This window comes from Typopeltis vanoorti, chromosome 13, assembly GCF_054136105.1.
Source record: "Typopeltis vanoorti isolate ZY-2024b chromosome 13, IOZ_Tvanoo_1.0, whole genome shotgun sequence".
In the NCBI taxonomy this organism is placed as follows: domain Eukaryota; kingdom Metazoa; phylum Arthropoda; class Arachnida; order Uropygi; family Thelyphonidae; genus Typopeltis; species Typopeltis vanoorti.
In genome coordinates this window covers 115,614,611-115,630,352 of record NC_143561.1, presented here as the reverse complement: position 1 = coordinate 115,630,352, position 15,742 = coordinate 115,614,611, and the positions used below count along the sequence as shown (strand labels likewise).

The 15,742-nt window shown below is 35.6% G+C and overlaps 1 protein-coding gene across 1 annotated transcript in view; it reads right to left on the bottom strand.

Annotated features, from left to right (window-relative positions):
- LOC150100485 (sodium/hydrogen exchanger 9-like) overlaps positions 1 to 15,742 on the bottom strand; it is a 481,199-nt gene that overhangs the window by 207,010 nt on the left and 258,447 nt on the right. The window contains exons 11-12 of the mRNA XM_090402508.1: positions 12,368 to 12,481; positions 1,587 to 1,698 (exon numbers count right to left, since the gene is read on the bottom strand). Of these exons, the coding sequence (XP_090258634.1) occupies positions 1,587 to 1,698; positions 12,368 to 12,481 (226 nt within the window). The remainder of the gene's footprint in view (positions 1 to 1,586; positions 1,699 to 12,367; positions 12,482 to 15,742) is intronic.

The following is a 15,742-nucleotide window of genomic DNA, read 5'->3' as shown; positions in this document are numbered from 1 at the left end:
TCCTCCTTCCTTGCACATCCATCTGCATGACCCTTCTTCCCACATATTCATCCTCCCTCCTCATCACAATATAGTGTTAAAAGTTTCAGCCATTAAAACAGATTCTAGAGCGTTCTTGATGTTCATAATTTCTCTATTTAAGAGGGCTAGAGATTTTTTAGCTTCGTGTAGCTGATAATTTAAAAGAGACTTACTAGCTTTTAAATAGATCCAATGAGCTCTTGGGGACCTAAAAACTTCTTTTAGTTTACAACAGGTAGGAATAACCTGAGCCATCTTACAACACTTTAGGAAAATTATTCTGTTAATGCATTTAGCCTTCTTTACCAATACTTTACCGTATCTAGCACACTGTACCTTATTAAAACTGATATCTAGACTCTCCGTGAAGTCTAGGTATCAGTTTTAACATGGGAATACCATGAGTACACATAATTATAAAATTAGTAATGGAAAAACTCACATAAAAAGATTATTTAATAGTATAATTTTCGCCTGTGTGTCACAGGCATCTTAGTGTTTCCTTGCTCTTATGGATTGTCTTATTTTGTACAAAGAGGAAGATTTGGAAGACTATTTGTCTAGAAGAACATCAGTCTTATATTCAATACCTTAAACCTGAACAGTCTGGACTTACAGAACATGCCATCTTCACTAGACATCGAGTTAATTGGAAAAAAGACGAGTCCTTCACAAAGTCGTTTCCTCATGGAACGGCTTTATAAAGAAACATGTGAAACTTCACTTCACTCTCCAAACTTAAACAGATCTGATGATTTACATCTATCCCCTTTATGGGAAATAGTATTTTATAAATCAGCTAATCATTCCTAACTTTTTATTGTATATAAATTTTTTTTTTTTTTAATTAGGAAATTTTATTGACCTTTTTAGTTATCTTACATTAGCTACTTAGGTGGCTTTGGAATTGTCAGTTATTGTTTAATTTGAGGTTAAAATGTACTGAAGATGGCTGTAACACACAAGCGAAAATTATACTATTAAATAATCTTTTTACGTGAGTTATTCCGTTATTAATTAAATAACTTGATATGTTGCTTATGGTCTGCTTTCATAAGTGAATGTGGTGCTTTTTCCAATTATTGTTTTTTTTTTTTTTTGTGTGTGCATTTTTTAATGAGGTTGGGGTTATTTTTATTATAGGCTTAAATGTAATATGTGGCAATTTTTTGTTCTTTTTTATTTATTTGTTTCCATTGTTGAAATTTGATATTTTTGAAATTTGCAATGCAATGATTACTAGCCTTCTGCATGGCATCACATTGGTTTCTATTCTTCCGCATGGTGATGTGTTGATTGCCATAGTGACATCACTTCTGATGATGTTAATGTATTTCCCACTGGGTCAAGTGGCTTATGTCTCCACTATCTGGAAGCAGGCTAGCATTGTATCTCTTACCAGTGTTTCTTAAACTGATATAGAAAAAAAATTAGGAAATAAAATGTATGCCATGTGTGTGCTGCATGTGGCATATTTGTTCTACAATAGCAACTTATGTAATACTAATATTTTTCTTAAATAATTTTATCATTCTTCACATGTTCAACTATTGTCATAATCTTACCTGAAAAGAAAAGTACATGCTGAAAACCATATGAAACTTTGTGGTGCCGACCTAAATTCAAAAGAAATGACAGAGGATAAACATGTGCTGCCCGACCTACTGCTATTGCAAGCTGAAATAGCCCCATAAGGAAAATACTTTGGCTAATATAAGCAAAAATTAATTTCATTGTATCATAAAATAAAATCAGCTATCAAAAATTATCAATTAAAGCAAGTTCCTTTAACATTTCTTTTTGGAACTGGAAATTGTTCTGTTTCCAACTGCTTCATTGTGTATACCTTCAATATGGAAACAAGAACTACCAAAATGCAGTTGCTTGGATGATTAATAACTGAATTAAGTTCTGTAACTGGGTTTAGAGAATCAAAGCTCATGAGGAGTTAGTAATGTAAATGAAGTGAAATGTTTCACATACAATATTAATTTGTCTGCTTTTCCCTTTCTCAGTTTCTTTTCTCTGGATGAATAAATGAATTAATTTAAAATTCATTTCTTCAGCCCTTTATCTTCTTGATTACAATATTTTAATTAATAGTGTAAACCATGTAAAGCATATTTCCTAATACACAGCTTATATCACCTGAAGCTGAGAAGTGCTCACTCATTTGAATCAGACCTTCATGTGTTCTGTAGTGAATAGCACTCATCCCATGCTTACTTTAAATATGCTAACTATTTATATCACACAAAATATGGATTTGAGATCTTCTGTTTCAGTCATGAAAACCAAATTAAACTTTGTGGTGATGACCTAAATTCGCAAGAATTTAGATTGTCTGTTCCACCTAACACTTAATCTACCAATGTTCATTCAGTGCACTGGCAGATGTGTTTATTAATATTGAATGGCAATGGGTGTAAAATGTCTTGCAGTGTCTTCTCATCATGTGATCTTAGAAGTGGAGTTAACTAGTAGCTGTTTATTATTATTAAAACAAGACCTCCATGGAGTCAAAAGACCTACCATGGTTTATCAATTTCAAGAATACAGCAGTTTATTCTGGAAATAATAACATTGGTCCTGTATGCTTACAAAAAGTGAACACAGGCAAACAAGCTAAAGAGAGGTATGAACAGCAGTTAGTTAATGAAGCCAAAAAGAACCCTAAGGAGTTCTTTCGATATGTAGTCAGCAAAAGAAAGAATAATTATGGAAGGATGACATTGATTGGACAAAATGATATAAAAACAGCTGTTGTGGAGATACTTAATGAGCAGTTTATAAAGGTCTTTCAATCTTGTGAATGTGACTTCATGGAGAAATTGAGAGCAGCTGATGATGGAGTAGAGAGACTGACAGTAAGTGAACAAGAAGTGTATGGGGAGTTGAGCAAACTAGATGTAAATAAGGCTGTGAGACTGGATAATATATCACCACGTATTCTGAATGAATGTGCCAGGGAATTGACACCGGCTTTGACATATTTTTTTAATACGAGTATTGGACTGGGTCAATTTCCTAAGGAGTGGAAGGAGGGCCAGTTTGTGCCACTTCATAAAGGAGGTGATAGAACCCAAGCATCAAACTATAGGCCTATCTGTGTGTCAGGTGTTGTAGAAAAGTTGTTGGAGAAGCCTGTGAGAACTAGGATCCAGAATTGGGTTGACAACAATGGTGTTATCTTTGATGGACAGCATGGATTTGCTAAAGGGAGGTCATGTTTTAGTAATCTACTTATTACAATAAAGTGACTGCTTCCATGGACAGAGGAGAAGGATACAGAGTAATATACTTAGATTTTGCAAATGCTTTTGCTAGATTACCACATGAGAAGTTGATAGTCAAACTAGAGTGGATGGGGTTGGACATTAGATTGATGCATTGGTTGGACACTGGTATTTTGATAGGTATCAACAAGTTGTGTATGGGGAGCAATATCCAGGAAAAGGAAAGTTACTAGTGGTGTGCCTCAGGAGGGCTGTTTTAGGGCCATTGCTGTTTAACTTTTATATTAATGATATTGGTGAAGATTTGGAGATGGAGATATTCGGTTCTTTGCAGATGATGCAAAGTTGGGACGAACCATGAAGAGTAGAGAAGATGTTGTGGCCTTATAAGAAGACTTGAATAAATTGAGTGAACGGACAAGGGAATTTGTTTTCCAGAGTTTTAAATCTGGAAAACAAAAATGGGATGCAGAATTTATGCTTGGTAAGAATATATTTGGAGGTGGAGGAAATAAGAAATCTTGGGATGATAGTGGATAAGGATCTGAAATTTAGGGGACACAAGGCCAAAATTGTGAAGACAACACAAAGGCTTCTGGACACTACTCGTAGAAGTAGGGAGATTCTTGTTCCATAGTATGAGGCTTTGATTAGGCCACACATGGACTATTGTGCCCAGATTTGGTCACCTGGTTTTCAGAAGGATGAAGAGATGCTGGAGAGGGTCCAAAGGTGACTGACTAAGGTAGTTTCTGACCTCTGGAATGTCAAGTATTAGGAAAGATTGAGAAGATGCAACTTGCAGAGTCTGGTGGACAGGAGGAGGAGATATGATAGAGACCTACAAGTTATTGAGGGGTTGTTATAGGATCAATGCTGGAGAGGTTCTACAGAAAATAGTGGGAGATCAGGGGAGAACCAGAGGTCATCCCTGGAAGCTGTATAAGGAGGGTGTGAGAAGCAGGTTTTTTTCATGCAGAGTTGTGAATGATTGGAATGCCTTGCCTGAAAGTGTGGTGTCTGCAGAGAATTTGACTGTGTTTAAAGCATGGTATGATGAGCTATGTGTTTGATAAAAGGACCTCCTAGATGAGTCTTCAACTCCATGGGGTCTTGTGTAATAATAATATTAAGCCATTAATCAAATGACCTTTAAAATATTATATTATACTAGATAAGAAACTGTATTATTGCTTTTATCCTAAATCCAAGTAAAAGCATAATGTGAAGTAACTTCACAACTGGTTTATTTGTATATGTTGACTTCATATCAGTTGCCTTACTTTCCCATAATGCAAAAATATTATGGGATAAATTAATTACTCAGACCAGTTTCAACCTTTACTGAGGTCTCACCAAGTGGAAAAACTTTTCACAACTATCTCTGATCCTGAGAATTTAATCATAAGGTGATACATTTTTCTATTTGTATATGGAAAATATATGACTTCTATGCTGATTTAACTTTTGAATCATCTTAGGTTTGGCTCCCACTGATGAGACCTCAATAAAGGTCAAAACTGGACTGGGTAAGGACCCTTCTCAAAATGTTTCTGCATTTTAGGATACTAAAGCAACTGATGTGAAGTCAGCAGTTGTTACATACAAGTACATCAGTACTCATGCTTGGGTGAGTAACTTTATAACTAAAGCGAGTATGAAAGGAAATATATATATTTTTTTTCCCCTGGAACTTCAGTCCACTGTCTATCATCACTCCAAGATTCTGAATCTCACCCACTTCCTGAAGTACAGCTCCACCAATACAGTAAGTAGCCTTATATCTCTGTATTCCAAAGTGTAACACCTTGCATTTATTAAAATAAAATCTGCAACCCCACTCACTTGTCCAAGCTAAAAGTCTATTCAAATCTTCCTGTAGAGAATTAACATCAGCACTACTACCAATAATTTTACCTAACTTTGCATCATTGACGAACATTTGAAGATCCTAGTCAATCCACATGAAATATTAACAAACAAGTTAAACAATAGAGGCCCACAAACAGAGCCTTGAGGTATGCCACTGGTCGCCTTCCTTTTCTGTGACACAGCTCCATCATATACAACTTGCTGGTATCGCCCAGAAATCCAATATACTATATATTGCTACTCTGCAGCATGTACACCAACTTATATGGGAATCTATTGAATGCTTTCACAAAGTCCAGGATTATCACCACACATGATTCTCCCTTATCCAATACATTCATCACCTTATCATAAAACATAAGCACATTGCAAAAACAAGATCGGTCTTTCATAAATCTATACAGAGTATAGATTTATGAAAGACAAAGAATCTTATGTCTAAATACGCAATCCTGTATTCTATTTCTAACCAATTTTTCCAACACTTTGATCACATTTGCAGATATACAGAACAGTCTATAATTGGAAACTTCTGTTCTTGAACCATGCTTGTGGAGGGGTATTATTTTGCCTTCTTTTCACACTTTAGGAACCTTACCCACTGCAAGACTTTCATTAAATAACCAGGAAAAGAGCATAGCTAACTCTTTTGCGCATTCTTTAGAAATACGCGATGATATGTCATCCACTCCCATAGCCTTATTAACATTTAACCCGAGCAACACTTGTTAGACCTCTGATTTTTTCACCTTTAATTCTCTTTATTCTTGCATCCCTTCTACATGTTACACAACATCATTCACACCACTATGATATACACTGATGAAGTGTTAGTTAAATAATTCCACTATACCAGGGGTTCTCAACCTTTTCCAGTGGCGTACCACTATATTTAATTCAAGATATTAGATGTACCAGTTAGGCAGGGGCTCAACGTACCACCAATGGTACGCATACCATAGGTTGAAAATCCCTGTTGAGAATACCATTTGCTATGGTTACTCTGCTTCAATAGCTATTCACCAGCATCAGCCTGCCATAATTATTTTTCCTCTTGCTTGCCAAATAGCAGAAAAATTCCCTTGGATTAGCTTTTACTTGACTGACCAATCTCCTCTCATATTGTACTTTTTTCTTTTTTAACTATGATTGTCACTATTCTGGCATGCACTTTATATTCTTCGTGCACCTGTTCACTGCAAACCGTCTTGTACTTCGTTACTTTATGGAGGAAATCACTTTATTGATTTCATTGTTCATTCATCTCACTCCTACTATTCATCAATCCAATGTATTGATGCTAGTTGATTATGGAGCTTCTGATAATCACCCACCTTATAGTTCCCCATATTGGCCTTCTTGATAACTTTTTCCTGTTTGACTATCTTCAAAACCAATACTTCATGATCACTGTCACCAACAGGTGGCAGTGTTGATACCTCATTCACAACCACATCCTTTGAGGATATCACCAAATCTAACAATGATTAACCTCATGTTGCTTCCATCACATGTGGTGTTTTAGATAGTTATCCTGCAGAAACTCAGCAAATTCAGTCTTCTTGTTACTATACACCAGCATTCTTCAACCTTTCTACACCTGCAGACAGGGGAAAATAGGAGAAATATTTCGTGGACCGGCTGATGGCTAAGAACAGAAACATAAACCAATGTAGATAGTATTTTATTTATTAATCTAACAGATAAGCTTAGGTGTTGACGGTTATTCATGACTAATTTTTAAGGTATTAACAACACCACACAATTTTAGAAAAGAGATGTTTTATTAACTGCTTATATTCCACTGAATTTCAACTCAGCATCATCAAAGCACAACACACTTGTACAAGCGACAGTGAGTGAGTGAAACAATACAATTGCACTGGACAAAAGATCTAAAGTCCTATTTTTTGGCACCCTCTAATGGCAAAAAATTGAACATTGTTTTTTTGAACTAATTGAAAATTGAACAGGTTAGCCTTCCTTAAACGATGCCGCGATGACGATTTCCATCTTTTCTGAAATTTAAAGAAAAGTTACAGTCGGCAAAGGCACATCGTATTTATCGATGGGTGAGTTTAGCGCTTCTCCGAGAACAAATCGCCGCTACTCGCATAGAGCTTAGTAAGCTAAACAGCTCTATCACAGCTCTACAACAAGAACTAATCAATGTGTTAAATCCTGAAATGTGGACTGTCCTACATCACATCTCCAAAGTTGCAGCAAAAAAAAATTTACAAAATTAAAAAGCAGATACCTGAAGAAATATGAACTCCTACAACAGCGTCAATATACGAACCCCCGACCGCAACTTCAACAAGACCTCGTGGTCGTAAACACTCACTGAAGAAGCCAAGAACGCTCTCAGTCTAGGGCATAACTTTGCCGTCAAGTCCAAACAAATTCCTAAATTAGAAATTATGAAAGTAGAATGGGGTATCAACGATCTTCCACCAGCAATGGCCAATAACATGCGACTAGATATTGCAAGTATTCTAAACAAGGCCAAACCTCCAAAAAGCAATATGTCACGTAATCAAATAACTGCCCTAAAATGTTATATAAGAATAAAAATATTATTATTACAAAAGCTGATAAAGGGAATGCAACAGTTATCATGAATCAAGAAGAGTATGACAGAAAAATGCAAAATATCCTATGTGATGGTTCCATGTATCAAATTATACATCGAGACCCCATGATGTCTCAAAGGAAAAAAGTCCGAAAATTACTGAAAAAAGTGACATCAAGGCCCAATGAAATCATCAGGAAAATAAAACCAATTCATGTTAAACCACCCTGTATTTATGGATTACCAAAAATCCACAAAACTAATATCCCCCTATGCCCCATAGTCGATAGCATAGATAGTCCCACATATAAACTGGTCCAGCATTTAGCCAAGTCGCTTGCCCCTCCTTATTGGCAACTCTTCTACTTTTGTAAAAAATTCAGTCCATTTCAAAACACTGATTAAAAATCTTATCCTAAAAAATTCAGACATAATGGATAGTTTTGATGTCACCTCTTTATTTACCAACGTATCACTTATAGACACTTTTGATTTAATCAAGTCTAAATTTCCCCCTGATATTTTTGAATTATTTAAATTTACTATGAATGCAGGTTACTTTGCATGGGGAGGGAAATTTTACAAAAAGTGCAAACAGATTAATGGTACTGCTAAGGGTTCCTTGTGCACTGCTATTAAACAAAAATTGCTCCAAATGACCAACATCAAACCCATTCAAATGCATTCCATCAGTTTTAAACCATTCTAACTTCCCTTCAAATGCATTCTATACCTTTAAAAATTGAACACTCTCTCCACCTGACACAATTTAGCCATTTTTGTCATTCAGTATCATTGCTCTCCTTCTCAGTTCACTATTGTCATATCTGGGCAACAAACTAACCGCTTTCCCGATGACATTATTATCCTTCACTTCCTGCAACAACTTCAAATTCCTTTCCACATTCCTTGTCTTACTATTAAAGTCGTTTGTGCCTGCCGCTACCACTAATTCTGATGCCCATGCCTTCCTTCTATTCAAAGCATCTGATATTCATTTTATTGTACCACGTGCACGTTATCTTTGACCACACCTTTAATGATTGAGTCACCATATAAAACATTCCTATCATCCTTAGATATTTGCTTCTTCTTATTAACTTCCTTGTTATTTACACCAGTTATGCCTTCTTTAAACATTCAATTTCCTCCTCCATACACATAACTTGACTCTTCATTTTCATTATAAAACTCTTGCCTAAGCTCTTCCATATGACTTCTATTATTACCGTCACAAATACTCTCATCCATTTCCTGATTATTTCCAGTAACACCATTCTCATTTTTGGAATGTCCTAGCCTTTCATCACACTTCTCACATACTATAATACGTTCCTTTTTTATCATTCCATCTAACACTCTATAAATTTTTAATGTTTGGATGCATGCATGAAACAATCAGTGCAATAAATCAATAAACTAAAAAAAACAGATAACAGGTAAGGTACGTAATGAAATATCTGAAAACAGAAATAACAATGAAAAATGAGTGCACATTTGCTTCGAAGTTGTTTGCTGGTCCATGATCTGCTGCAAACTAGTGCTAGCAATTTGCTTATCATGTTAAACTGGAGAAGATAAGACTTGATGTAAATTTTTTTTTTCATGTTGAGAATGTTTGTTCATTTCAACTGACTGCTTGAATGCTTGAAAGAGGGATAGTATGACTTATAGAAGTCTATGAACTGATGAGTCCTTGACTTATCAGAAGTCTCTGATAATAATATTTTAAGCTACAGCATTAACACCAATATAATGCCCACTATAGTGGGCATTATATTGGTGTTAATTTTTTTAAAACATAATTTAATGTAGCTCACATCCAAACAAGGTCATAAATCTATAATATACAGTATGGTGCAAAACAAAACAGTACTTGAGAAAAATTTGTATTGTGGAACATTTTGGTTTGTTGCCATAATACTTAATGTCTAGTTTCAGTTATATGTGCTGCCAATCCTGATTGTGTTTCCTTTCATTCTCTTTATCCTTAACATGTTCATATCAAGGATGGCATATTGGTGGGATTCTGCTTGGAGAAACTGATGAGGCTAGGGATTGGAGTAATGGTAGATAGGAATCTGCAGTTCAAAGATCACTTAGCTAAAATTACAACTACAGCTCAGTAAATAATTCCAATACTGAAATGAATATTAATATATAAAGATACAAAAGCAATTTTGCCTCTTTACAAGGCCTTGATACACTACACCTCCTGGACTACTGTGCACAGATTTTGTCTACTGGATTCCAAGGGGATGAAGAATCTAATGATGCTCACATCCAAACAAGATCATAAACCTATAATATACAGTATGGTGCAAGCAAAACAGTACTTGAGAAAAATTTGTAATCTATGTGGAACATTTTGGTTTGTTGCCATAATACTTGATGTCTAGTTTCAGTTGTATGTGCTGCCAATCCTGATTTGTGTTTCCTTTCATTCTCTTTATCTTCCAATTTATTGGAGGGACAATCCATGTTCACTTGCTGTAGCTTAAAATATTATCATCAGAGACTTCTAAGAAGTCAAGGACTCATCAGTTCATAGACTTCTATAAGTCATACTGTCCCTCTTTCAAGCATTCAAGCAGTCAGTTGAAATGAATAAACATTCTCAACATGAAAAAAAAAATGTACAAAACAAAACAGTACTGAATAACTATAATGATATATGTTATGAAGTATATGGGTTTATTAACAAAGAAATGTATGTTTACACATTCCACAACTATCGATGGAATCTTGGTTGAATAAAGCATTAATGACAGTAGATTACATGCTTGAAAGGCACCTTCACATGCACTACAAAACCTATCTTGAAAAATAAGTTTTGTAGTGCATGTGAAGGTTCTCCATCATCTTGGAGAACAAGGGTTGAGACATCTGCTGGCCATATCATGCAATTTTATCCCTTAGATCATCAATGTTTGATGATCAAACATTGATGTCTACAATGGCAGGTCAAACAAAGGCATCAAGTGATGTGAGATCAGGAGAACATAAAGGTAGGAATTCTGTGAACCTTAAAATGAGCCTCCCAAGAAAGTGTTCTCATAAATAGGCTCTAGAACCATGTGATATGTGACAGGTTGCTCCGTCCTGTTGGAATACCTGTGCATGAAATGGAATGTTTTTTTGCATGACACATCCTATGCAAATCCCAGGTGAATGGAACCAACACATTCTCAATGTAGCATTTACTATTAAAGGTCATAGTTACACCACCCTCTTCAATGAAGTAGGGGGACCCAATTAAGCCATGGCCAGAAATTGCACACCATGTAGTGACCTTGCTGTGTGAAGAGGTTTCTCTTGGACAAATTCTGGTCTCAAAAAACCAAGAAACCTGCAAGTTCATCTGTTTACATGGCTGCTTAGATGGAAATGCACTTCATCCAAGAACCAGAACATTATGAAGGAAGGTTGAATCCAGTCGAATAAGTTTAATAACTCATTCAAGGATCCACTTCCTCCACTTGCTCACTCTGGAGTATACCATAATCATTGCACTTGTAGTTTGCCCTATATAGGTGAAACAGGATGCACAATTCCTTTCTGAAAAAAAGCAACATAAACAGCACATTAAATTTAATAATTATGGTAAATCTGGCCTTTCTGATTATGCCCTGAATACTCTACACAGAATTTGGAAAGGCATTTGTTGTTTACATCACACCAAAACGTGGTATGAGCGTAAATTTAAAGGAGAAGTGTGAAATTCTTATCAATCACCCTAATCTTAACAATAATGGTGGTCTAAAAAATCCGAAGAATATGGATGGCACATACTCTACCCACTTAACCTTTTGGTCTAAGAGTTAATTATAATTAGGACTGTAAGCAATTTAGGATTTTAACTCTAATATAACAACACTCTTGTTAAATTATGGATTAAGCCACCACTTTTTGCTGTATTAGAACTATCTATATGAATTTGTTCACTGATATACCATTCTTTTTAGGGATTCTATGTTCACATGGTGAATGAAAGAGGACATGAAATAAGACATCAAAACAATCTAATTTTGGATTATTTATGGAATAGTTTTTGAAAAATCAAGCTTTTGAACTTTTCTGACATTTAAGAAGTGTATGATGTTTTGATAACACATAAAATTGCAAATAACAGATGCTGGATAAATCAATTTCTGAATGTTAGATCTGAGTACAGAATGATTGTTTTATTTCATATGGGGTTCTCTCCCCTTTACTCCCCATCCCTTGGGATGGATTGAGCCCTCCTAACAAGGGATTAAGTATGTATTTTATGACTGTAGATCCATGTGGGTTCACGGGACCAGTTTGCCTCTTCCAGAGGACAAAAAACCAGTTTTCTCAGGTGAAAAAACCCCCTACCTTTTGTCGAAAGAAACCAGATAAAGGTTCCTCACATCTTGGACAGGAATTGAACCCAGGTCTTTCCAACCAAAGGGTTTCGTCTATATCAACTGAGCTATGAAGGCTCTAGTACAGAACGATCACATACCAGGAGATTATGTAACTCGTATCCAGCAGTTAAATGGTACTTTATAATATGGATCACTACACTTTTTTTTTTATTATTTGTTGTTGTTCAAGCAACAGAGTTTAAATTTGTTTTTATTATAATGTACACATCAGTAATTAAGTCATTCATTCATAAGAGACTATACAAAAAGGATACAAATGATACTATAATAAATGCTGCATCCCAGCGATGTTTCTGGTATGTGAATATAGAGACTCCAATATAGGTAAAAATGAAGTTCTCTGCCAAGAAGTTCAGTAGTTCAAAAAGCTGTAAGAAGTAAATATTACTATTCTAAAAAACATTATGTGGCACTAATGTTACAGAATAATATACATCATTTTAATTTGATGCACAGAGAAGCAATAACAGCTACCTTTTGATTGTATGTCATAGACAACATAACATGTAGAGAAAAAAGAGAAGCAGAAACATAGAAAATATGCTACAATCAAATCACTAATTTAGAAAGTTATATTACATAAATGGGCTATTATTCTGTTTTATGAAAAACAACAAGAAGATGCTGTTGCTGATGATTTAATTATTCCATGTTTAATAAATTTTAGACAACTATAATGTTCACATCATTCTAAGCAGATATTCAAAAACCCGAGTTAAAAATGCAAAGTTTACATACAATCAGTGAAAAAAATAACTTGTTTCCTTTAAACCTAAACAAAATCACAAACAGTAAAAGTACACAAAAATTTGTAGATAGCATTAATCATTTTATTAATCTTCTAATATTGTACAAGGAAGTCCATCTATACGACAGCATGGTTACCCAATATTTGCTCTAAACTCATGTAATGCTTTGCTACTGTCAAAAGCATTCAAGGCTGGTTTTTTATGCTTATGAGACTATAACACTAACCAATATCATGTAATTTCTCTTGATACTGTAATTTCAGCTAAGCACAGAGGCCTGCTTGCAAAAAAATTTGTCTTTCATTCCTTGGCATTTGTGTCAAAAGATTCCTTTCCAGTCATTTGCTGAAAGTAGCAGGTTTGCACTCTTCAGATTTCTTCACTAATGAGAGATTATCTCCCAAGGCTCTGTACTTTCCATAGCACTTCTATTTATTCATAAAAGCCTAATCACTATCCACGAACCCTTTGTATAGTTTTGTTGAGGTCTTCAGATGTCAAATGAAGAGTACACTTCATTTGACAAACCATGCAGCACTATTTTTTTTTATTATTATTATTACATAAGACCTCCAGGGAGTCCAAAGACTCATTGAGGGAGGGCACTTACTCCATAACTCGCTGTCTCCACCACTCAGATCCATCAACTACAACTACTTTCATCTTCTACACCAGCACCGACCACCAGCACTAGTATTTTCACAGACAATCACAAATCCATGCCTATGGCGGGATTCGAACCCGCAGCCTTTTGGCTGGAGAGCAGATATGCTAAAGCTTCAAATCTCCATAATCAGTTCCTTAAACTTGATTTGTTTGCTATTCTCCAGCACTGTTAGCATAATCTAAAAGTTTAATTTTTGGTAGAACTGAACTTCAAATACTACCAAAATAGCTTTATCTTATTTCTTATAAGATCTCTTAATTTTCCTTATCTTCAATAATCTTACTCTTAGTTAATATCAGATATCCCTTCAGCTGACTTAAACTTTCAGTTCTTTTCTAGCACAAGCAGATCAGAGATACCCCAGCCTCAAAATCTTTGAAGTCATTTTCTGTTTAAGATGCTATATCTCACTTGTAAAACTGATAACATCATATAAATTCAAAATCCATTCAAAATTTAATTGTCTCGTATGTGAGAATATTGTTCTCACATATGGTACAATGCACAAATCCTCTCTTAAGATGCTTGATACTTTCAATACCAGGTCAGTCTGGTTAAAAGATAACATTTCTTACAGATTAAGAGCACATTTTCAGATGTTCTCTTTCTGTCTAATGTCTTTATTGCAGATATTTTCACAGGAAGTATTCTGATGAATGGCATGAATAAATGCAAGAAGCTGCTCATCCACATCTATACACAGTTCCACTTTCAAACTTAACTTCTAATCCTCCTCTTTCTAGTTACCTTAATGTTGGACACAGCTTGTAAACTTTGTATACCAAAATGCATAACTTGACATTTTTCTGCATTAAATTGACATCCATTATGTTTTGCCCATACTGTCAGCCTATTTAAATCATCCTGCAAGATACCCTACCCAACTTTGCAGCATCAGCAATCAACTGAATATCTCCTGAATATTTCCTATATCATTTCTGTCCTATCAGTGGTCCTAACAGGAATGACCTTTCCAAGTATTCTTGGACTTCACAACCGTAACTTGAGGACAAGATGGTTAGCCCTATGCCTCCTGGTGTGGCCTATGACTGTAGTTGCATGTGTTCATGGGGCCAGTTTGCCTGTTCTGAGAGATGAAAAGCCCAAGTTTCTGGGTGGAAAAACCTCCTATCTCCATATGAGATTGGCTAACTCACCTTTAGTTGAAAAAGATCAGATAAAGGTTCCTCACATCACTGATGGGAATCGAGCCCAGGTCTTTCCGACCAAAGGGCATAGTCTATACTGACTGAGCCATGGAGGTTCATCCCTATATGATTTAGTCCCTATATTTATATCATTCCTATATAATTAATTGACTTGCACTCATTGCACTAATCTGCTGATGCATATCTTCCACTTCATCCAGGGCACCCCCCCCCCAGCCTATAGTAGCAACCAATTGTCCTATTCGCCTCAATCTCACACAAGAATGACTCAAAAGAACTGTTGCCTGCCTGCCTAACTTATACTTTGCCTATGATACTTATTATCCTTAGATCCCATAGAGTCAAAGACTCATCTAGGAGGTCCTTTTGTCATACTTAGGCGAACATTCTATGCTAATAAAGTTAACTGAGTTTTCTTCTGGTTTTATAATTATTTCCACATTTCAGATTAATCACGGCCTTTTCTACCTGAAGCATAATCTTATCTTTCATAATTATACTAATAACTGTTATATTTACAGCTATTTTGCCTGCTTCTGTTTAGGAGTGCCCCTGCTTAAATGTCATTGGCTTTTTTACTCACGGATTCTTACGGCATTGTAGATGTATATTTACCAATAAATATATGTAGCATAAAGGATGAGAAATTTACACATACCTTTTTCTGGATGTTATGGCTCTTCTTCTTTCTGCGATGTCCAAACTACTGTGTGTGTGTGTGGGGGGGGGAGGTTAGGCAATGTGGGAGAATTAAATAGAAATGGAAAAAACCCGGGTTTTTTTGAATAATATATTATTAGGGATGAGTGGAGTTTTTTTATATATTTATATCAGATGGGAAAGGGTGAAGGGGTTGAAAACAGCAACTGATTTTTAGAGGGGAGAAGGGGGTTGACAGGGTGCGGTCCGTTTCGACTATGCTTGGTCGTCGTCTGAACACATGGAGGAAGTGGATGCTATGTCAGGTCAGGTAGGTGCTTCTGCTTTTGAAGTGTTTGTGTTACCGCCTATTGGTCGGGGTTGCGACTTCAATTTTATGTTGTG